The sequence below is a fragment of the Salmo trutta genome, chromosome 27 (assembly GCF_901001165.1).
Source record: "Salmo trutta chromosome 27, fSalTru1.1, whole genome shotgun sequence".
Taxonomy (NCBI): Eukaryota; Metazoa; Chordata; class Actinopteri; order Salmoniformes; family Salmonidae; genus Salmo; species Salmo trutta.
The window spans coordinates 7,327,010-7,349,593 of NC_042983.1; the positions used below are offsets into that span (position 1 = coordinate 7,327,010).

At 42.4% G+C, this 22,584-nt stretch overlaps 1 protein-coding gene across 2 annotated transcripts; it reads right to left on the minus strand.

The window, feature by feature from the left end:
- Positions 1-204: 204 nt before the first annotated feature.
- LOC115164222 (glycerol-3-phosphate acyltransferase 3-like) lies at positions 205-21,556 on the minus strand. 2 transcript variants are annotated; one of them, XM_029716486.1, is made up of 14 exons: positions 21,455-21,556; positions 9,118-9,285; positions 8,340-8,406; positions 6,499-6,647; positions 5,167-5,312; positions 4,862-4,936; positions 4,649-4,738; positions 4,370-4,463; positions 3,166-3,281; positions 2,015-2,070; positions 1,640-1,725; positions 1,382-1,510; positions 1,223-1,302; positions 205-1,064 (listed from the first exon to the last, which is right to left on the minus strand). In XM_029716486.1, exons 2-14 carry the CDS (start codon positions 9,259-9,261, stop codon positions 938-940), a joined length of 1,359 nt encoding a protein of 452 aa, XP_029572346.1. In that variant the 5' UTR covers positions 9,262-9,285; positions 21,455-21,556; the 3' UTR covers positions 205-937. The 2 variants fall into 2 exon arrangements, with proteins under 2 accessions (XP_029572346.1, XP_029572345.1); XM_029716485.1 differs by lacking the exon at positions 21,455-21,556 and adding an exon at positions 13,643-13,676.
- Positions 21,557-22,584: the final 1,028 nt, after the last annotated feature.

Here is a 22,584-nt window from a genome sequence, read left to right on the forward strand (position 1 = left end):
CTTTCACTTTGCCTACTGAACAATTGCCTTTTGTTATTATTGTACTGTTTGGCTCCCTTTCACAACCTATGTATGAATAGTAGTGTCACAGTACAGTATGCAAAACATTTCAAAGCGTCAACTGACAAGTGTTTTTCGGATTCTGACTACCTTGTTCTGGTAGCTTAGCTTGTTAATGAACACACCACTAAAAGAGAGAACAGCTGTGGGCTAATGTTTATTTCCAAACGATTAGCAGTAATGATTGATCGACAGGATTGATCAACTGGCTCTGAACGTACAGCAGCTCATACAATCATAAACGACAGGGGGAAAAAAAAAACATGAAGACAAACAAAATAACCACAGATAGTCATCGCATACGCATAACACTGACATTTAGAACTTTGGGATCAAAAAGTCTCTACAGTTACAATTGCACTATTCACTAGGTCATCCATTGATTCTAATGTCTTAACACAGGATTTTATAGTAATTTTCCAGCAGAGAATTAGAACAGTGTTTTATAGCAGAACAAGAAAGAGCTATTCAAAATCCCAAATGGATGCTATTGGACCTGCCACCTCATCTCCTTTACGGTTCCACTGCACTGTGTTGTCACAGTAGACGAGAGTCCTTCCTCTTGTAATGCAATTGGCTAATCAGTTATAACCCTCTACAGTCCACAACACACTTTAAAATGGTTCATTCACACGATGGCAGTCTAGTCCGTGGTCGTCAGCAGTGCAGTATTCAGGCAGTGATGGCCAGCTCCTGTCCAAACTCCCAGATAAGAGCTTTTGGATGGGCCTACGCCCACCTTCTGTACACTGTGAAAGCTAAACGCTGCGTGATCATTGGAGAAACCGAAATGCGACGCGACCCCTGCCAAAGTAAAACTCCTGTCTCCAGCGGTCGCGATGTAGGTTGCTAGAGAACGAGCTGCCCTTTTCATATGTTAGAGGAGGGCGTAGTCACTGTTACCGCTGCGGTCCTCCTCGCTACCCACCACCATACTGCTGTACTTCTTCTGCTGCTCCTCTCTATACGTGTCCTTCACCTTAGCCCTCTTTAGGCCTCCGTCCCTACAGGGGAACAAACATGTGGTCTAGGAGATACTAACACAAAATAATCTGTGTGCAAGAGATACTGCAAACGTGTCCGTTCTGAGGTCTAAGAGACGCAAAGGCCAGTATGAGACAGTCAGGATGCCATTCATAGTAAGATGGGAGGAGATTCTTACCAGGACAGGTCCACTAGTCCCCCCTGATGTGCGATGACAGACTTGACTCTGTTGGCAAACTGGACAGCATCCTCCCCTTCCTGAAAACATGCAATAAGTTAGTGGCACTTAGTGCATAATTGGTAGGTACTGTGTAAGTGTGTGGTGTTGTATACACACCTGCTGGTACATGGCTGGCAGGTACCAGACATTACAGACTATAGCCCAACTAGTCATCATCCTGAGCAGGTAGCTCACCATGTTGTACTTGGCACTGTTCCAGAATGCATCCCCAAACTGAGGGTCATACTGAGGGAGGGAGATAGAAAACCTCTTCAAATCCATGCTGACTTTCTCACGCAACTTTTCCAATGTCATCTTTGCATGATTTAGGGAAAAGTCAAATACTGAACAGAAGTACCTTACAGAGTACCTTACCTTTATGGCTACTGGGTATATCGTTCCTCCGATTTCAAAACTTCCCTTTTTGAACATCATGACAGATGTGTTGTTGATACAGGTCCCTGAGGAAACCAGAAATATGGACTGCAGATAAGCCATAACCAGAACGACCAGAGATGTATAAAGATCAAATCACATTTCATTGGTCAGATAGGATCTCTATGATAACAACAACGCTCTCCAAAATCACAGATAAGGAAGAGAAATTCATTCTAGCAGATGCTACTCATACGTACAGGTATAGGATGACCTTACTGTACATAACCAATGCAGCTTATCCGAACCAATGCTAAACTGACTGACTTAGATCAGTGTCTAAAGGACTTCATTCTACTCCATTGTAGCACTTACCTTCCGGAAAGATCAATATAGGAAGCTTAGTCTTGTCATTCACGTGATCCCTCAACCTGTAAACATTAACAACAATTAGAAAACCTAACTTTATATCTGGGAGGAGTGTGAACATAGCTTTAATTAAAACCATATAATGTATGTCCATATCAGGAAATCTTAGTATTAAATTATATCCCCAATTGTGAAATAGCAATGACATTTATGCTTGAATGTTCTACAGTTGGGGATTTTGACAAGCACCTATATAAGATATGTCATCGGTCTGGCATAAGTTTTTTTTTTTTATCTGGATAAGGAAATAAGATAAGTGAATACCTATGATTAAATATTGTATTTGATGTGTATTGTTGTGCTAAACAGGGCTCATCTGGAAAAGAGACCTTGGTCTCAGCATTGACACCCTGTCAAAATAAAGGTTAAATAAAAAAGATTTGACTGATTTATTTGCAGTGGTGTAAAGTACTTAAGTAAAAATACTTTAAAGTACTACTTAAGTCGTTTTTTGGGGGTATCTGTACTTTACTGTTTATAATCTGACAACTCTTACTTCACTACATTCCTAAAGGAAATATTGTAATTTACTCCATATATTTTCCCCTGACAACCCAAAGTACTCGTTACATTTTGAATGCTTAGCAGGATAGGGAAATAGGGAAATTGTGAAATTGACGCACTTAAGAGAACACTTGGTCATCCCTACTGCCTATGGTTTGTAAATCATTTCTGAGTGTTGGAGTGTGCCCCTTGCTATCTGTAAATTTTAAAAACAAGAAAATGGTGCCGTCTGCATTGCTTAATATAAGGAATTTGATTTATACTTTTACTTTTGATCCTTAAGTATATTTTAGCATTTACATTTACTTTTGATTCTTAAGTATATTTAAAACCAAATACTTTTAGACTTTTACTCAAGTACTATTTTACTGGGTGACTAACTTTTACTTGAGTAACTTTCTATTAGGGTATCAATACTTTTACTCATGTATGACAATTAGGTACTTTTTCCACCACTGTTTATTGGTCTGTAGCAATTTTCCACGGGCATATCAGTGCTTGTCTGAAGAGTGTTGGCAGTCAGAATACCAGTGTCTGGTGCCAGGAACATGCCCAACCCACCGGCTGATAAGATAGCGAACAGATAAGCTCACCTTTTGGTCACTAGGTGGCGATCTTTCATATCAGCTCTCTCAAACCAGATGTGAGGACAGGACCTCGCCATGGCCCTCTGCAGCACTCCCATCAGACCCCCATGTGACTGGCCCACCTAAAACACATCAGATCAAATCACGTCTAACGTCCTCATAATACATTTCACAGACAAATCATCTGAACAGGATTAAAGTAGTAGAAGACAGTAAATTAGCAACAGATAAACTGAGACTGCACTTTCTTTATACATGTTACCACTTGGCAATGTCATCCGTAAGCACAACATGCACTTTCATTGCCATGGTGATGATCATGACACCCAATTGTATTTATCTTTTAAACAAGACAATACTTTACAGTCAGCCCACCTTGAGACATGCCCCACTGACGTTAAACACTGGATGACAACCAACTTATTGCTTTTAAACTCTGACAAGACAGAAATAAAGCTACTTGGCTACAAGAAACTCACAAAGTGTCAGACCTCACTCACAGTATTTATGGTTGCCTCATTACACCAAACACGGTTGTTAAAAACCTTGGTGTTACCTTTGAGCCTGGTCTAACTTTTGACAACGCATATCCAAAACAGAATACGTCCATCTCAGGAACATTCCAGAATGAGACTACATGCAGCTCTGGCTTTGATCTCAAAACAAGCGCATCTATTCACGACCACTCACGCTGTAAACACAGTCCAGTTCAATGTGAATGGCACAGATCCATATATGGCAATGGTCTACTTGCATATAGGCCTACTGCAGCTCTGATTGGTTATGCTGCACTGGTCTGTGTAGAGTATGGGCTGAGTGGTGTGTGTCAATGCAATAGAATCCTACCCGATGCATTCTGCCTACAACAAAATCTCTTGCATTGTTCATTTTGCATACTAAGTCTTGCATAGTTTGTTTTGGTATGTTGTACTGAAAGTGGCTAATATTGCATTGATTCGATCACAATTCCCACAGCTAAGGGAAACGTTGATGGTGTTAACTAAGGCGGAAAACTCTAGAAAGTTGAGTGTAGTTCAAATCTCCTGCTTCTCTGCGCAGGTTGATATTTCATCTGCGCTGCAGTCCTGGGGGAGCTGCGCGCCCACACACGTGTGCAGCTTAGAAGGAACATTGATAATAAAGGTATAAAAAATGAATTAAAAGTTTAGCTATTTCAAGCTAGGCTTAATTTCTGCTTTATTTCACATACCATGGAGTAACACCCATCGTTGCAGAGAATGACAATATCAATCGGGGAGGTGTGATTGGCCACACAGATTCCTCCTTTTCTGGGTCTGTTTTCTCTGTAAAACACAAGACAGAGAACACACGCAGGCACACATTAAAGTGGCAGACGTGCATCTTACATCAAAACAAAGCTCTGTTCACCTATCACGAGGACCTTCCGTAGAGTCACTGGGGGACATGACGGTGTGTGTGAAAGCCTGCTGTGTATGCATGTGTCAGAGGAGAGGAGCGTTTCACCGACTTGTTGTGGTAGTGGATGGTGCAGGAGAGGCCTCGAGCACAGATCCTGTAGCACATCACATGGACCCACTCACTCAGCCAGGACTTGAGCCTAGAAAACACACACGGACACGCACGTAAGAAGCTACCACGAAGCTGATTAAATACAAAAATCACACAAGACAAACGTCTCAGTCCCGTGTGAACCTGTAGATTCAATGCAGTGTAACTGTACCTCCAGTTAGGGAGGAATCCTACAGCAGTGGTTCCTATCACCAGCCAGGTCAGGCCTATAGACGCCAGCATGATCCTGAAAGAAAACATTCGGACTCAGAAACATACACGAGACACTACAACACTAGTCATGGATTAATGCATTGTCGACGCTACATGGCTTATTCTTTTGTTGGCTGTAAATCCTGTCTATTCAGCAACATAAATGTCAGTCAGTGACACGTTTGCTTGGTTTATGGATGTGAACTGTAAGAGAGCTAAGGTGAGCACAGTAATGATGAGTGATTTCACACTCTCAGTAATTACCTGAGCGGAGTCAGGATGCAGTAGCGTATGAACACGCCCAGGCCCCAGACCATGGTCAGTTTGAGGCTGATGTACTGGAAGTCGATGTTGGTCCGAGTTAGCAGGTTCCACGACACCAGCTCCTCTGACGAAAACCGCTGGGTCACCTGGAGGTCAGAGGAACAACATTAAAAACAACTTAGTAGGCCTACCTGTACAGAAAGTAAGTCTGGATTTTTAAAAATTAATGTTGTACTCTTTTGCCCAATCCTGAATCAATGCCTATTTCCTGGGCCCTAAGCACTTCCTGATACCCATTCAACGACCACGTTTACATGTGCACAGTATTCCGGATAATAGCTCATATCCCGGTTAAGGTCTTATTCAGAATAAGATGTTTACATGCACCTTTGATATTTCCTGCTCACATGGATTCCTGTATCCATGAATAAACAGACAATTCCTAATTTGCCCAGTGATGACGGAACTATTTTTTGAAGGGGGTGCTGAAAATAAAGTTAAGCCTTATTTAGATATTGTTCTGCTTATAATTTCCAACATTAGGTAGGCTTCTGTCATTACTTGATGCTCTAGAATACTAAATAAAGCCTTGCTCATCAGAATAATGTAATAAATGGATAGAATCTTTCATTTCTGATTCCCTTTCAGAGAAGACATTTAGGGACCGGGAAGATTTTCCACACAAAATGTCCAAATGACATCGGTTTGTTGACCAGTTTCAGGGAAATTAAAAGATGTAATAACAATCCAACATGTTTCTGATAGTAATTCAGTCCATTTTTGAATCATATTTTGGTTGAAAGGGAAATACTGTCAGCTTTTATGTCGCAGAAGAAAATTGCACATTCACATTTCCTTAAGATGAAATAAATAAATAAGATTTCTCTATTCCTGTTGCAAAATAGACATTTGGTCTAGCATTTTACTGCAGGAAAACAACAGTAAACGGGATAAGATGTTTACACGGCACAGTATCCGTCTAAGACCGGCATATCCCAGGCATCTTATTCGGGTTTCTCAAAGCTGGGATACAAGCTTATTCGGGTTATTGTAAACGGGATATGACATTCGTATGCGTCAACTCAACACAGAATACTTGAGTATCACCGAATAATAACAGGATATCGGTGTGCATGTAAACGTGATCATTGATTTGAAAGGACTGGAGGAGTGTGCAGTAGGCGATAAATTAGGAAATTCATCCTACACTACCATAGGGTTAGGTGAAGCTACAGGTTTTACACAGTTCTATTAGGGGCCATCATGGAATGTCTGGGGGTTAGGGATACATTTGGAATTAGGCATCAATCTTATTCTAGTCTGTGGACTCACCTCATCCTCTACGATATCCTCGATGCCTCGTCTGTAGAAGTAGAAACAGTCGCTGAGGGTGAAGTCTCCCCCCACTGGTGGTTTGGGGCGACTGCGCCTTAACCCCCTCAGCTCCTCCTCCATAGAACCATCATCCCTCTGGACGAGGCCTGGGGGAAACGCACACACGCTCAACTAATCCACCTCATCCTTTTTAGATTGGATTGTATCGTACCGCATATTTGTAGTCGATGAGGAAGATGATTCAGTGTTATCTTTTACCGTTGATGAAAGACAACATTCAGTGTTACAAATCCTAGAGTCAATAGGCTTTGCATTTTCATACATTTTGAATGAAAGGAGGACAAATTGGTCAAACCACTGTGGACTTGTTAGGAGCTGGTGAGGAAGGAAATGAATCAGAGGATTGCAACACACTTGTGTCACTAACTCTCACACTGTTGCCCCATGTTGAGGAAACAAGATATCCTGAGCTGATGTCTGAGTAATCCTTATTTAAACTTATCTGTAGATAACCCTAATGTAAATTGATGAAATCCAGAGTTTATCACTGTGGGCAAGGCCTCAACAATAGAATTGTCATACAGAATGCATATTAAATGACAGGCCATCAAACAGTGCAAATGTCAGTGGCCTTGCACTTTACAAACTGGGACCACTTCAGATAACAGCTATCAGAGAGCAGTGTTCACTGATAAATGAGGCTCCTATCTTTCCTTAAAAAGGGCCTCCCTTTGTGTGTCTATCATCGAGGTAATCACAGGTCTAGGATCAGATTACCCAACTCCACGCCAAAGTGTATCCCTCACTCCAGCAGGTCTGAAGACAGTGGGATCAGCTAAGGATACACTATCTGATAACACAGGACAAAGTCCAGGAGAGAGAGACTGAGTGACTGACTTGAAAACTACACAAACTCTTATTTTAGGAAAACTTCAGTACAGTACAAGCGAGGGGAGTCTATGGTATCCATATAATACAGAAACCATCCTGTGAGTTGATATGCTAACAAATAAAAAGAGCACATTGATCTGCTGTGCTTGCCAGTGAACACCGACCGCACTGCGAGTTTAATTGAATTGCCCCCCCCCCCCCCCCCCCCCCCGACTAGCCTATATGACTGCTGATTGTGAGGGGAGGAATTGCGTCAGCCCGACAGATAGGCAGCAAGCCCAGCGCCACATAATACAGTATATCACATCGGAAATGCTCTGGGGACCGAGCTGGACCAAATACCGTCTGCAATCCCCTGCCCGGCACTATAAAACAGGTTTACACGGTCTCTAGGTTCTCAGAGGTATCGTTTTATAGAAATGTACCCCTCTCCCTTACCGTTTAACGCGGCTTGGGCACATTGAGAAGCTGTATTTTAAAATGTAACCTATTATCAGCTCGCAGTCAACCATTGACACCTGAGCGAAACTCATGTCAGGACTAATTTCCATGCACTCAACCCTTCGTTTATTCTAGGGCACTTTACAGCTGCGCTTCTGAACACAGCAGATGAACAAGTGTGGATGTGTGACCCAGTGTCCTTGACAGAGAAGAGAACCAGATTGGACTGAAACGGATAACATACCGTACAACATGTTAATTAATGATGAGTTTCTCTAAAATAAAGTAAGTCACCGAAAACGTCGCCGTTTCTCTTCCTCACACTTGCCCAGACTTGCGAGCCTAAAATATCAACAACGTCATTTTTGGGAATCCCCTTGATCATTTCATTATCATAGAGCAATGAATAAATCAATCAATCCCTTCATCTCGCTATCCATCATTCAAGCAATAAATCAATCAAATGAATGCATTGATCAGTGTGAGAGCTCTGCTCATTGACTCACTATTGAATGAGGAGGATTTGAGTATCCGCTGTGCTTTGTTGACTGTCTGGATCCTCAACGTGGCCCACTGGAGGACAGGAGAAATGAGAAACACCTTTAGCCTTTGACCTCTCACTCCCTGACCCACACAAGGACAGTAGAGAAAGGACACACACACACACACACATATATATTAACCCCTGAACTCTCATGCCAGAAAACCTTTCAATCACTGTCCAGAGGCTTATTCAGGAGGTCGTAAGGTTACAGGACAATTACAAAAAATATAACAAATATTACACTGTAGAACATATGCTTTTCTGTCAAAAAACATATATACATTCCATGTCTATACGTCACATGTGCAGAGTTGTGCTAATTGATTGTTGTGTACAGTAGACTTTCCCTACAGTAAATATGTGACAGCTGATCACGACAGCGCAGTGACAATGCATTTCTTGATCCTGCATTCCTGAAACTGATACAATCTCCAATATAAGTAAAATGAAGGACCATGGCTAGCCCGCTGGCCAAGTCATGTGTACTGTATCTTATTATATTGTGTAGTATGAAAACAGCATACATTTAGGACACAAGGCTTATATTTAGAACATGATGCATAACAATCATTTAAGACAATTATAAACACATGCAGCTGTGCACCTCATATTGTCTGAGTGAGGCAGTTTACCAGCCTTTAAACAGTGTGTAGGTATTAGATTTCCTCTTTCCCATTTGTTGTACCCCTGTGCCAGTAAATGTTTGATGGGTCGGCAACTTCTGGACAGACGCATTTTACCTCCAAGATTTTGACCAGGATCTTCATGTATGTCTCGGAGATTCCCAGGGAGAAGCCAAACATGGCGGGCACCATGAGAAGAGCCACAATGAGGCAGACCCACACCTTCAGCCCTGCCAGGACCATGGCCCAGAAATCCTCCATCGCTACAGAACTCTCTCTGTCACCCTGAGGAAATAGCAACATGAGAAAGGTAGTAGTAGTAGTAGTAGTAGTAGTAGCACCATAACTGCAAAAAAGAAAGAACTTGTGGGGGACTTTTATTTTGGAATGAGGTAAGCAGAGAGAAACTGACCATGCTGAGGAACTGCATGGGTCTACAACAGACCCCCTCCTGTAATTATACGTTCCATTAGATGTTTTTTCCTAAAATTCTACCCTGCATAAGGACCGAGCCTCCAGACAATCGAGAGAGTAAGTTGACATTTTATTTAACTTCTGGAAAACTATTCCATTATTTTTGCAAGCTAATTCACAGCAATGCTAGTGTGTAAATACTAGTGTTGCTAAGAGCAACTACCTCTCTGTATGTAAGTGTACTTTAGCCCATGTCTGGCATGCTGCCTAGTCTTTTATGACACAGGAGTTCAGGATGTTGTTGGTTCAATATCTGACAGTACTACCTCAATTGCTACAATTAAAGATATAGTTCACCCAAATTACATATTGGTTTTCTTACCCTGTAAGCAGTTTATGGGCAGGGTTGGGTAGGTTACTTTCTAAATGTAATCTGATACAGTTACTAGTTACCTGTCCAAAATTGTAATCACTAACGTAATTTTTGGATTACCCAAACTCAGTAACGTAATCTGATTACATTGTTACTTTTAGATGACTTTCCCGTTAAGAGGCATCAGAAGAAGACAAAAATGTTACCAAATAGAATGACATCTATTGCAGGATAAATCAATGTTAAAGTTTACATAGCGGGCCATATATGGATGTTACATTTTACTTCATGGGTTGGTTATGTAGGCTTCTTCTAGCCCATGGCTTTCAACTACATTTAATAATACAATTAAATGATATCTTCACATTAAAAAAAGGTCTATCAGAATTCCAGTCATTCCAATAAATGTTAGAACCCTTGATTTTCAAGATTAGGACTTGGAAATATGGAAGACTAGATTAGCCAAATTGTTTTACTTGAGCATGACCCCAAAACTAAGGACTTATTAGCCAGCCCTACTCTGTTGTTTATGATTTTGTTGTCATGGAGGACTGATTGGGCTCCTTGATTCGAGTTGACAAATAAATGCTGCGCTCATGGAATGACATGCTTTGAGCACAACTGAAAAGTGCTATTTACATGTGAAAATTCATGCCATATGCTGCATTTGCTATAGGCCTATTGTTTACCTTTTTGTTGGTGACACTTTGATATCTTGATAATATGCAGCCGTTTAAAGGACAAATCCACAGATGAAACAATAACCAAATGTGCACCCCGCCTCTGTTTTGGTAAAAAGCTGAGGGATAGGCCTGGAGAAATATAACCACACTCAGATTAATAGACAGAGCTATGGATGCAAGGACTGACTGTCCATGATATAAAAAGTATCGTTTAAATCATGTTATGAGGTTATACAGTGTTTGTTTACATTTACTATGTTTACAAACATTGGAGAAAAACAAGCTTATATTTTGGGTTCTCATGGGGTGCAACAGTTGAACTAAGGTCATGAGGCATTTATAAGTAATATTCTTCAAGAATCAATGGATATATATATATATACACACACATACATACACACACACACAATTTTTAAAAAATCTAAAAAATGGACGTAGCAACTACAGATAGCCCCTTTAAGTACACTGCTCAAAAAAATAAAGGGAACACTTAAACAACACAATGTAACTCCAAGTCAATCACACTTCTGTGAAATCAAACTGTCCACTTAGGAAGCAACACTGATTGACAATACATTTCACATGTTGTTGTGCAAATGGAATAGACAACAGGTGGAAATTATAGGCAATAAGCAAGACACCCCCAATAAAGGAGTGGTTCTGCAGGTGGACCACAGACCACTTCTCAGTTCCTATGCTTCCTGGCTGATGTTTTGGTCACTTTTGAATGCTGGCGGTGCTTTCACTCTAGTGGTAGCATGAGACGGAGTCTACAACCCACACAAGTGGCTCAGGTAGTGCAGCTCATCTAGGATGGCACATCAATGCGAGCTGTGGCAAGAAGGTTTGCTGTGTCTGTCAGCGTAGTGTTCAGAGCATGGAGGTGCTACCAGGAGACAGGCCAGTACATCAGGAGACGTGGAGGAGGCCGTAGGAGGGCAACAACCCAGCAGCAGGACCGCTACCTCCGCCTTTGTGCAAGGAGGAGCAGGAGGAGCACTACCAGAGCCCTGCAAAATGACCTCCAGCAGGTCAAAATGTGCATGTGTCTGCTCAAACGGTCAGAAACAGACCCATGAGGGTGGTATGAGGGCCCGACGTCCACAGGTGGGGGTTGTGCTTACAGCCCAACACCATGCAGGACGTTTGGCATTTGCCAGAGAGCACCAAGATTGGCAAATTCGCCACTGGCGCCCTGTGCTCTTCACAGATGAAAGCAGGTTCACACTGAGCACGTGACAGACGTGACAGAGTCTGGAGACGCCGTGGAGAACGTTCTGCTGCCTGCAACATCCTCCAGCATGACCGGTTTGGCGGTGGGTCAGTCATGGTGTGGGGTGGCATTTCTTTGGGGGGCCGCACAGCCCTCCATGTGCTCGCCAGAGGTAGCCTGACTGCCATTAGGTACCGAGATGAGATCCTCAGACCCCTTGTGAGACCATATGCTGGTGCGGTTGGCCCTGGGTTCCTCCTAATGCAAGACAATGCTGGACCTCATGTGGCTGGAGTGTGTCAGCAGTTCCTGCAAGAGGAAGACATTGATGCTATGGACTGGCCCGCCCGTTCCCCAGACCTGAATCCAATTGAGCACATCTGGGACATCATGTCTCGCTCCATCCACCAACGCCACGTTGCACCACAGACTGTCCAGGAGTTGGCGGATGCTTTAGTCCAGGTCTGGGAGGAGATCCCTCAGGAGACCATCCGCCACCTCATCAGGACCATGCCCAGGCATTGTAGGGAGGTCATACAGGCACGTGGAGGCCACACACACTACTGAGCCTCATTTTGACTTGCTTTAAGGACATTACATCAAAGTTGGATCAGCCTGTAGTGTGGTTTTCCACTTTCATTTTGAGTGTGACTCCAAATCCAGACCTCCATGGGTTGATACATTGGATTTCCATTGATTATTTTTGTGTGATTTTGTTGTCAGCACATTCAACTATGTAAAGAAAAAAGTATTTAATAAGATTATTTAATTCATTAAGATCTAGGATGTGTTATTTTAGTGTTCCCTTTATTTTTTTGATATACTAAAAGCTCCATTGTTAGATTGTTTTAACTACTCCTATAGAAATGGTAGTCTGTCAGGTACTCAGCAGGAAGGTCTGATTTCACTATTATTAAAACAAGACCCAGATGGCAAATATAAAGATTCAGTCTATCTAAAAAACAAAACTGGAGGCCCCTTACACTTCAATGTTGGGATGCAAAAATACTAGCGAAATGCATAGCACTCAGAATTAAAAAGATTTTACCAGGTATTGTTCATCCTGATCAGGCAGGTTTTTTTACATGAACGATACATTGGAGATAATATACACCAAGAAACATCTAAGAAGCCAGGCCTGGTATTTATAACGGAGTTTGAAAGGGCATTTGATAAAGTAAGACTGGATTTTATTTATAAATGCCTGGATTTTTTCAATTTCAGTGATTCTCTTATAAAATGGGTAAAAGTAATGTTTAGCAACCCCAGTTGTAAAATAGTAAATAACAGCTAGTTCTCAGAGAGTTTTGAATTGTCAAGAGAAGTTAACAAGTGTGTCCGCTGTCACCGTATCTATTCGTTATGGCCATCGAAATGCTGGCTATTAAAGTCAGATCCAATAACAACATTAGAAGATTAGAAATCCAAGGCTTAAAAACAAAGGTGTCAATGTATGCTGATGACTCAAGTTTTATATTAAGTCCGCAAGCTAGATCCTTGCAATGTCTCATTGAAGATCTAGATAACTTTTCTGGACTCTCTGGACTAAAACCTAATTATGGTAAGTGTACAATATTACATATTGGATCTTTAAAAAAATACAAGTTTTACATTACCCTGCAGTTTACCTATAAAATGGGCTGACGGTTGTAATATTCATATGTGAATACATACTGAATTATAATTGGATGCATTTTACCGCCGTATCCTACTGTTCAGTGATTGGTTAAGACCACCCAGACGGTTAGGGCATAGTCAGTTGATCGTGGTTGGAGATAGGCGAACATGTAGTTGTAGCTAGTTAATAAAGAGTTATGTTAAGAAACATCCTGTAGTTCTGCGTTTTATTATTTGTACAAAGCGTACAAAACAAGACATGGTGTCAGAGTAAATGGTCTTAAAAGATGGATTTTTCTGGAGTTCCTTCACCTCGAATGGACTGGGAGTCTACAAACTTACCCGATGCATGGCGTAAGTACAAACAGCATGTGGAGCTAATGTTCACGGGTCCTCTGAAGGAAAGAGGAGAAGAGGAAAAATGTAGCTACCTGCTCCTCTGGATCGGTGAAAAAGGGAGAGATATTTACAACACATGGACACTTACCGAAGCTGAATCAAAGGTACTGAAAACATACTACGATCGTTTTGAAGCATATGTTGTGCCGAAGACTAATACAATTTTCGCTAGGTACAAATTCCATGAGAAAGTACAGGGAGCTAGCGAGTCTTTTGAACCGTTTGTGACTGGGCTGCGTCTGCTTGTGAAAGACTGTGATTATGCAAACAAGGATGAGATGGTCAGGGACCGTATTGTATTTGGAATACACTCACCGCGAGTGAGAGAGAAACTTTTGAATGTTGGGTCTGAGCTAACGCTGGACAAAGCTATCGACATAGCCAGATCTCACGAGCTAGCACAGGCTCAGATGAAAACCATTTCGCGCCGCAGCACGAGCGCATCACGTGAACAAGCAGTGCACGCAGTCAGGCAGACATCAAAGCACACCTCCGGTGCCCAGAGAGCGCGTTTCAGAACGGAGAGAGACATAACTCCAAAACAGAGCGACACAGACTCAAAACGCCCCAAAACATGTGGATATTGTGGATACAAAGTGCATGGCGAACAAGGAAATTGCCCAGCTAAAGGCAAACAGTGTACTAAATGTGGTAAATGGAATCACTTTGCAAAAGTGTGCAGAGCTTACCGTGGAAAAACAGTACACACAGTGAGTGAAGATGAAATGTCAATCAAAGAGTCAAATGATGATGAACTGTTTATTGATTCAGTGACAGGAAAAAGTCACATATCAGAGACAGAGCAAGCCTTTGCTGACATTGAGATAGGAACACAAGGCACAAAGCTAAAGTTCAAACTAGACACTGGTGCACAAGTAAACATTATTCCTCTGAATAAGTACCGCAGCTTGACATCTGAGTGTGAGCTACAGCCCACCATGCGCAGACTGACTGGTTATGGTGGTGAACAGCTCCCAGTAAAAGGCACATGCACTTTCAAATGCAAATACAAGGAAAGTGACATGATGTTGGACTTTTACGTTGTTGACACTAGAGCACCTGCAGTGCTAGGTCTTAAAGCATGTTTAGACATGGACCTCATCAAGCTAGTTTTATCAGTAACAGCACCAGTAGAGACAGGAAATGTACTGGAGGAGTTTGCTGATGTCTTTACAGGAATAGGATTATTCCCAGGAGAATGTACCATTCACCTTGACCCAGACGCAACCCCTGTGGTCTACCCCCCGAGAAAGATTCCCCTTGCTCTCCGTGCCCGTCTGAAGAAAGAGTTGGAGAGCATGGAACAATCTGACATAGTCACCAAGGTTACAGAACCAACCGACTGGGTAAACGCGTTAGTGGTGGTGGAGAAACCACGCACAGGCAAGCTCCGAGTATGCCTCGACCCAAGAGACTTGAACAAGGCTATCAAACGGCCCCATTACCCTTTACCGACGCTAGATGGCATCACACACAAGCTAGCGGGAGCACACTACTTCAGCGTCATGGACGCTAGATCAGGCTACTGGGCTATCAAGCTCACAGAAGAGTCATCTAAGCTTACAACATTCAACACACCGTTTGGACGCTACAGGTTCCGTCGCCTGCCTTTTGGGATTATCTCAGCCCAAGACGAGTTTCAGCGAAAGATCGACGAAGTGTACGAAGGCCTCGACGGAGTTGTGGCAATTGTGGATGACATCCTTGTCTATGGTCGAACCAAAGAGGAGCACGACCGAAACCTCCGCGCGATGCTGCAAAGATCCCGCGAGAGAGGAGTCCGGCTCAACCCAGAGAAGAGCACAGTCGGCGCTACAGAGGTCAGCTACTTCGGACATCTTCTCACAGCGAATGGAATCAAGCCAGATCCACAGAAGATCTCAGCCATAAAAGAAATGGAGCCACCAAAAAACCGTGCAGAGCTGGAAACAGTGCTTGGCATGGTCAACTACTTATCCAAGTTCGCACCCAGCCTCTCCAATGCTAATGCACCCCTGCGTCAACTGCTAAAGCAGTCCAGTGAGTTTCTTTGGGACAAGCAACACGACATTGCTTTCCAGAATGTGAAAGACTTGATCACGAGAGAACCAGGACCAATCCTTGCCTACTACGACCCCAACAAAGAGCTCAGACTCCAAGTGGACGCGTCGAAGTATGGACTAGGTGCAGTGCTACTGCAAGAAGGAAAGCCCATCGGCTACGCTTCCAAATCTCTCACAGACTGTGAAATCAACTACGCTCAAATTGAAAAGGAGCTCTATGCCATTCTATTCGGATGTAAACGTTTCCATCAGTACGTATATGGACGACAAGTCATTGTGGAATCCGACCACAAGCCCCTTGAGTCAATCATGAGGAAACCACTAGCTGCAGCCCCGCCAAGGCTACAGAGAATGATCCTTCAACTACAAAAATACGACTTCACAATCACTCACCGTCCAGGCAAAGACATTCCTGTCGCAGACACACTCTCCAGGAAGTTTCTTACCTACAAGGACAGCAGCCTCAGTGAAGGCATGGACATGCAAGTACACACTGTGTACAGCAACTTACCAGTTAGTGACACAAAACTGAAGGAGATCCAAGCAGAAACAGGAAAGGACTCTCAACTCACACAGCTGAGGGAAGTCATACAGGATGGATGGCCTGAGGAGAGGAGAAAATGCCCTCAGAGCGTCTCAGAATTCTGGAACCATCGTGATGAACTATCACAGATCAACGGAATCATTTTCAAAGGAGAGAAAATCATTATTCCTACCAGTCTCAGAGAAGAGATTTTGACAAAGATCCATGCTGGACACATGGGCATGGAAAAGTGCAAACAGAGAGCACGGGACATTATGTTTTGGCCTGGAATGTGCAAACAAATAGAGGACATTGTTGGTAGATGCACCATCTGTCTTGAAAGACGCCCCTCAAACACCAAAGAGCCAATGTTACCTCACTGTATCCCAGACCGACCCTGGCAGGTCGTGGCAACCGATCTGTTCATCTGGAACAACGAGGACTACATCGTAACAGTGGACTACTACAGCAGATACTTCGAACTCGACAAGCTTCACAGTACCACATCTGCAGCTGTGATACACAAGCTAAAAGCAGCCTTTGCCAGGCATGGCATTGTAGAGACTTTAATATCTGACAATGGGCCCTGTTACAAATCAAATGAGTTTGAATCCTTCACAAAAGCATGGGAGTTCACACATGTCACCACAAGCCCACATTACCCTCAAAGTAATGGCCTTGCTGAAAAATCTGTGCAGATTGCTAAATCACTCATGGACAAAGCAAAAGCAGACAAGAGAGACCCCTACCTCAGTCTCCTTGAATACCGCAACACTCCAGTTGACAACTTCAAATCACCAGCCCAGCTGTTGATGAGCCGCAGACTTCGCTCAACCCTTCCCAGCACCAACCAGCAGCTGCAACCTGAGGTCGTCAGCTACAATGAAATGCATGGAAAACGTGCACAGAGACAACAACAACAAAAGCGATACTACGACAGGTCAGCTAGACCACTGCCACCACTGATCGACGGAGAGTCAGTTAGAATCCAAGAGCATGGCCTCTGGAAACCAGCAGTCGTCATCCAGCCAGCTGACACTGAACGTTCATATTACGTCCGCACAGCAGAAGGAGCAGTGTACCGCCGCAATCGTCGTCACTTACTGAACACAAAAGAACAACACACTGATGAGATGAACTGTTCCCCTGAAAGAGAACGTGATGGACTAAACACACACACAGCACAACATACACCATACTTACCTGCAACACCACAAGAGCTGTTGACTGACACAGAAGCATGCTCAACATCATATCGCACAAGGTCAGGAAGAGAGGTCAAGCCCAGAGCTGTCCTCGACCTGTGAAATGTCAAAGGGTGTAGGCGGATCGCTGCCCTAAAAGAGTTCCAGACTGTAAACTTGTTATTGAAAGTTCACTTGAAATGCTTTAGTATTGTATTTGTTTGAAATGTTAAGATGTCATTTCTACAGTGAAAGCTGAGTTGCTGAGAATCCCTTGTTCTAAAAGTAACAGTATGTTGGATCATTGTTTCAGAGTCTATGTTGATTCAGTTGGTGTATTATGCAATATAAATGGTTACTTACCTTGAGTTCAAACTACAGAGCATGTATTCAAAAGAAAAGCTTAGAATATGTAAACATTTGTATTTTGTTTTAAAAGAAGGGGGATGTAATATTCATATGTGAATACATACTGAATTATAATTGGATGCATTTTACCGCCGTATCCTACTGTTCAGTGATTGGTTAAGACCACCCAGACGGTTAGGGCATAGTCAGTTGATCGTGGTTGGAGATAGGCGAACATGTAGTTGTAGCTAGTTAATAAAGAGTTATGTTAAGAAACATCCTGTAGTTCTGCGTTTTATTATTTGTACAAAGCGTACAAAACAAGACAACGGTGAAGTAGACATACTTGGTATTCATATCACAAAATATATAAATAAGCTCTCCACAATGAATTTCAATAGAAAACTTGTAAAAATAGACAAGATCCTGCAACCATAGAGAGGTAAGAGAGAGGTCTATTTAAGGAAAAATTGCCCTGATGAACTCCTTAGTCATATCTCAGTTTACTCAATTACTTATGGCACTGCCTACTCCTGATGATTCGTTTTTCAAATCATATGAGCAAAAAATATTTTGCTTTATCTGGGACGCTAAACCAGACAAAATAAAGTGTGCCTATCTATATAATGAATAGGGTGGGTTGAGAGTATTAAATATAAAATCACTAAACCTCGCTCTAAAAGTTTCACTTATTCAAACGTTTTACTTGAACCCTAAATGGTTTAAGTAGATTACTAAGAAAAGCTCATCCATTGTTTTAAAATGGCCTTTTTGCCTTTGTACAGATTGCCATGTCTCATTTTGGATTAATTGAAAAATGCTACTTTTTTCAAAGTATCTCCCTTTTTCAAACAAGCATTGCAGAGCTGGCTACAATTTCAACTTCATACCCCTGAAAAGATTACAACAAATATTATGGCTGAACTCAAATGTGCTGGTTGATAACATACCTGTATTTATGGGAAAGATGTTTGAAAAGGGTATTTTGTTCATAAATGATATTGTAAATTGGAATGGTAGAGTTATGTCTTTCATGGAGTTACAGGAAGGTCTGCTCAATCCAAGAGTACAACCAAATGATTACAGCATTACCCCAAAAATGGAGGAGGCAGGTGGCAGCGGGATGAGGTAGGGAACTGGTCAGTCTGCCCAATATAAAGGATACAAACTGGTTGAAGAATAAAAATAGCATAAATAGGAAAGTATACCAGTTTCTTTTGAGGACCAGGATGTTGACAACTGTGCCATACAGATTGCAAAATAGTTCGGAAGAGATTTTTGATGTACCGATTCCATGGTACATGGTGTATGAGTTCATATATAAAACGACGTAAGATTCAAGACTGTGCTTTTCAGCTAAAATGATCATATAGAATTCTTGCCACCAACAAAATGTTAAATATTTAGGGCATAAAATCGTCGAAACTCTGCAGATTTTTTTGTGAGGATACAGAATCAATAGACCATTTATTTTGGTATTGCCCTCAGGTAGCCTGTTTCTGGTCTCAGGTTCAGGAATGGCTGAAAATGCACAACATTTATCTAAAATTGACCCTAGAAATAGTACTGTTAGGAGATCTGGAGAGACCGGGTCAGTCAATTACTAATACTCTTAGTAAAATTATTTATCTTCAACTCGCAATCTGTGGATTCTATTCGATTAGATAGACAGAAATTGTAAGTTAAACATCACAGCATAGTTGAAAGATATATGTTGCATAGAAATCCAAAGAGGGTGGCCAGCAGAGATAGGTGGGATGGGCTGAGGGAAGCTGAGGGTTGGGATGTGGAATTGGAGACAAGTGGGATTGGAGTTGCTGGCCGGGAGATAGAATGATGGTCAAAGATAAAAGTATAAAAAATAAATTCAAAATATAACATAATAAAAAGTATGTTTGAATGACAGTGTTTTACAGCTAATGCCGGTTTGCCTGAGGCTGATGCCGTGCAGAGGTTTGTACACATGCATATACACACTCTCATTCAAATACACACATACACAGACACATGTAAATAGTGACAGACATGCACTCAAACATATACAGTTGGCCTTGCTGTTATGATTTTAGTTGTCCTTGATGTGCTTTGTTTTTTTTCCTGTTTTCCATTGTCTTTTTCCTCTTTAGTTAATTTTCTTGGTTGTTGGTGCATTGGGGGGGTTCTTGGGGGTGGGGAATGGAATAAAAAAAAACGTTCTTGGGGGGACTGTGGGAGGGGTCTCGGATGGTTGATGGGCTACTATTGGGGAACAGTGGGGGTATCTTGGGGGGGTTCGGGTCCCCATTTTTGGCCTTGTGGGAGATCTGTCGACATGCCCTTGAGCAGGGCATTGACCATGGATACTTCTGTGTGTCACTCTGAATGGGAGTCTGTTGGATGACTGGTGTGGTGTAGTTGTTGAGCGGCTTCACTGCAAGTATATAAAAAAATATACAAAAATAAGTGATATCCGTATCGCCATAGACTACAACACTGCTGTCATCCTTACCTCTAAGTGTTTATTCAAGTTGGATAATCTTTGGATTCCGACTCCAGTCGCACCATTGAAAGACATAGCTTGGACTGTAGCCTACAAAAGCATATTCCTGCTCTTTTCCTGCGATCCATCAAACACATTTGGGGTGTCACCATAGTGGTCTCTGATTTGTGGTCAGGCTCGCTAAGGTGGAACAAACATAAAAACGTGAGCCTTTTTTCAATGTTGATTTTTGAATGTCATTGAGAAAAGAGAGAAGTGTCAGACTTTTTTTTCGCAAACATCCTTTCTGAATTTAAAAGTAATCCTCAAAGTAATTATCTAGTTTTTCAAAAGTATCTGTAATCTGATTACAATATTTTTGCTGGTAACGTAACGCATTAGTTACAGTTTTTGTAATCCCTTACATGCAACGGATTACATGTCCCCAACCCTAACTATGGGCAAGGTAAAACAGCAATCCATGCTTTGATCAATGATGCTTTGGACTAGCTCTTGTTCAGCAAAGAGGGCTCCCTCTCAGTTGAAGCATTAACGACGGCGTGGGACTGTACAATAGCCCCGACGCTCTGTCTACACGTTAATAATCCTCGCTTGCGATACGGTTTTGGAAACCTTTGTAAGTTTGCTTTTGTAACAGTGTAGCTGTTAATATAGCTTGAACAACATATACGCACGTCACCAACTCTTCGGCTAGATAAGGTAGAAAATGATACAACTCAGATTTTCAGGAAGAACACAGAACATGGGCTCACAGAAGGTGCGTGTGTGACTACGTAAAGCTGAATGAAACAAACATGAATAACATAGCAGGGTTCAATTTGACCAAACGCACAATGAGCGTTCATCAACACATCCAAGGCGCATGTCTAAAACAGCAACACGTGACGATTTCAAAAGCGATAGAAAAAAGCCCAACATTTAATTATCTTAGAAATGTTGGTAGGCTGAGTGGGCAATGACATTTAAAAGAAACCCTACCAACTTAATATAGCTTGAACAACATATACGCACGTCACCAAAAACCTAATTCAACAACAATAGCCAATCATATTAACAGTCAAATTAATATACAACTTCACCAAATCGCTAGTCAAAAAACCGTGGGCGAATCTTCCAGACCTGGCCGGACAATCACAAAGTTTTTCCCTGATATTCAGCCTTGCGCGTAGTGGATCTTACCTTTCAAACTCCAGTCCATACTACCATGCCCTTCCCTGTTGTAGAACTCATACAAATAACTGTGACTGAGGGTGAGACGGCAAGCCACCGCTGTAGTGAAAGCGCGCCTTCATGTAGAACAGCGCCATCCATTGGCCAAATAAAATAAACGTTTATTGGTCATATCCGCATATTTGCAGACGATATCTCAGGTGCAGCGAAATGCTTGTTTTTCTAGCTCCAAAGGTGCAGTAATACCTAGCAATAAAAAAATCGATACACACACAATCCATAAAAATAAACAAATACGTTATATAGGATGAGCCATGACTAGAATACAGTATATATAAAGTGGGTGAAACAGCATGTAAACATTATTCAGGTGACCAGTGTTCAATGACTATGCACATAGGGCAGTAGTCTATAAGGTGCAGGGTAGAGTACTGGGTGGTAACCGGCTAGAACAATGACTAAGGTTCAGGGCAGGGCACTGGGCGGAGGCCGAATAGTGGTGACTATTTAACAGTATGATGGACTGGAGATTGAAGCTGTTTCTCAGTCTCTCGTTCCCAGCTTTGATGCACATGTACTGTCCCCACCTTCTAGATGCTAGTAGGGTGAACAGGCAGTGGCTCGGGTGGCTGAGGTCCTTGATGATCTTCTTGGCCTTCCTGTGATACCGGGTGTGATACTGTAGATGGCTGGCAGGGGTGTCCTGGAGGACAGGCAGTGTGCCCCCGCTGATGCGTTGGGCTTACCGCACCACCACCCGGTGCAATTACCATACCACACAGTGATACAGTCTGACAGGATGCTCTCAATGGTGTATCTGTAGAAGTTTGCGAGGGTCATAGGGGCCAAGCCGCATTTCTTCAGCCTCCAGAGGTTGAAGAGGCACTGTTCACCTCGCTGTTTGTGTGAAGGGACCATTTCAGGTTGTCAGTGATGTGCATGCTGAGGAACATGAATCTTTTGACCCTCTACACTGCGGCCCGTCAATGTGGATAAGGGTGTGTTCTCTCTGCTGTCTGCTGTCTGCTGTAGTCCACGATCAGCGCCTTTGTTTTGTTGACGGATGTGAGAGGCCTATCGGCAAGCTCCTGCTGAAGTGCCCATTACCAAAAACCTGAGGGTGGATAGCACTTTGATGT

What these genes read in the sequence shown, in the direction of transcription:
- LOC115164222 (XM_029716485.1), bottom strand. An exon ending in CAAATCCTCCTCATTCAATA is followed by an intron (nt 6,648 to 8,339) that starts GTGAGTCAATGA and finishes CGTTTCCCCCAG; the next exon opens with GCCTCGTCCAGAGGGATGAT. An exon ending in ACGATGGGTGTTACTCCATG is followed by an intron (nt 3,282 to 4,369) that starts GTATGTGAAATA and finishes GATGTGTTTTAG; the next exon opens with GTGGGCCAGTCACATGGGGG.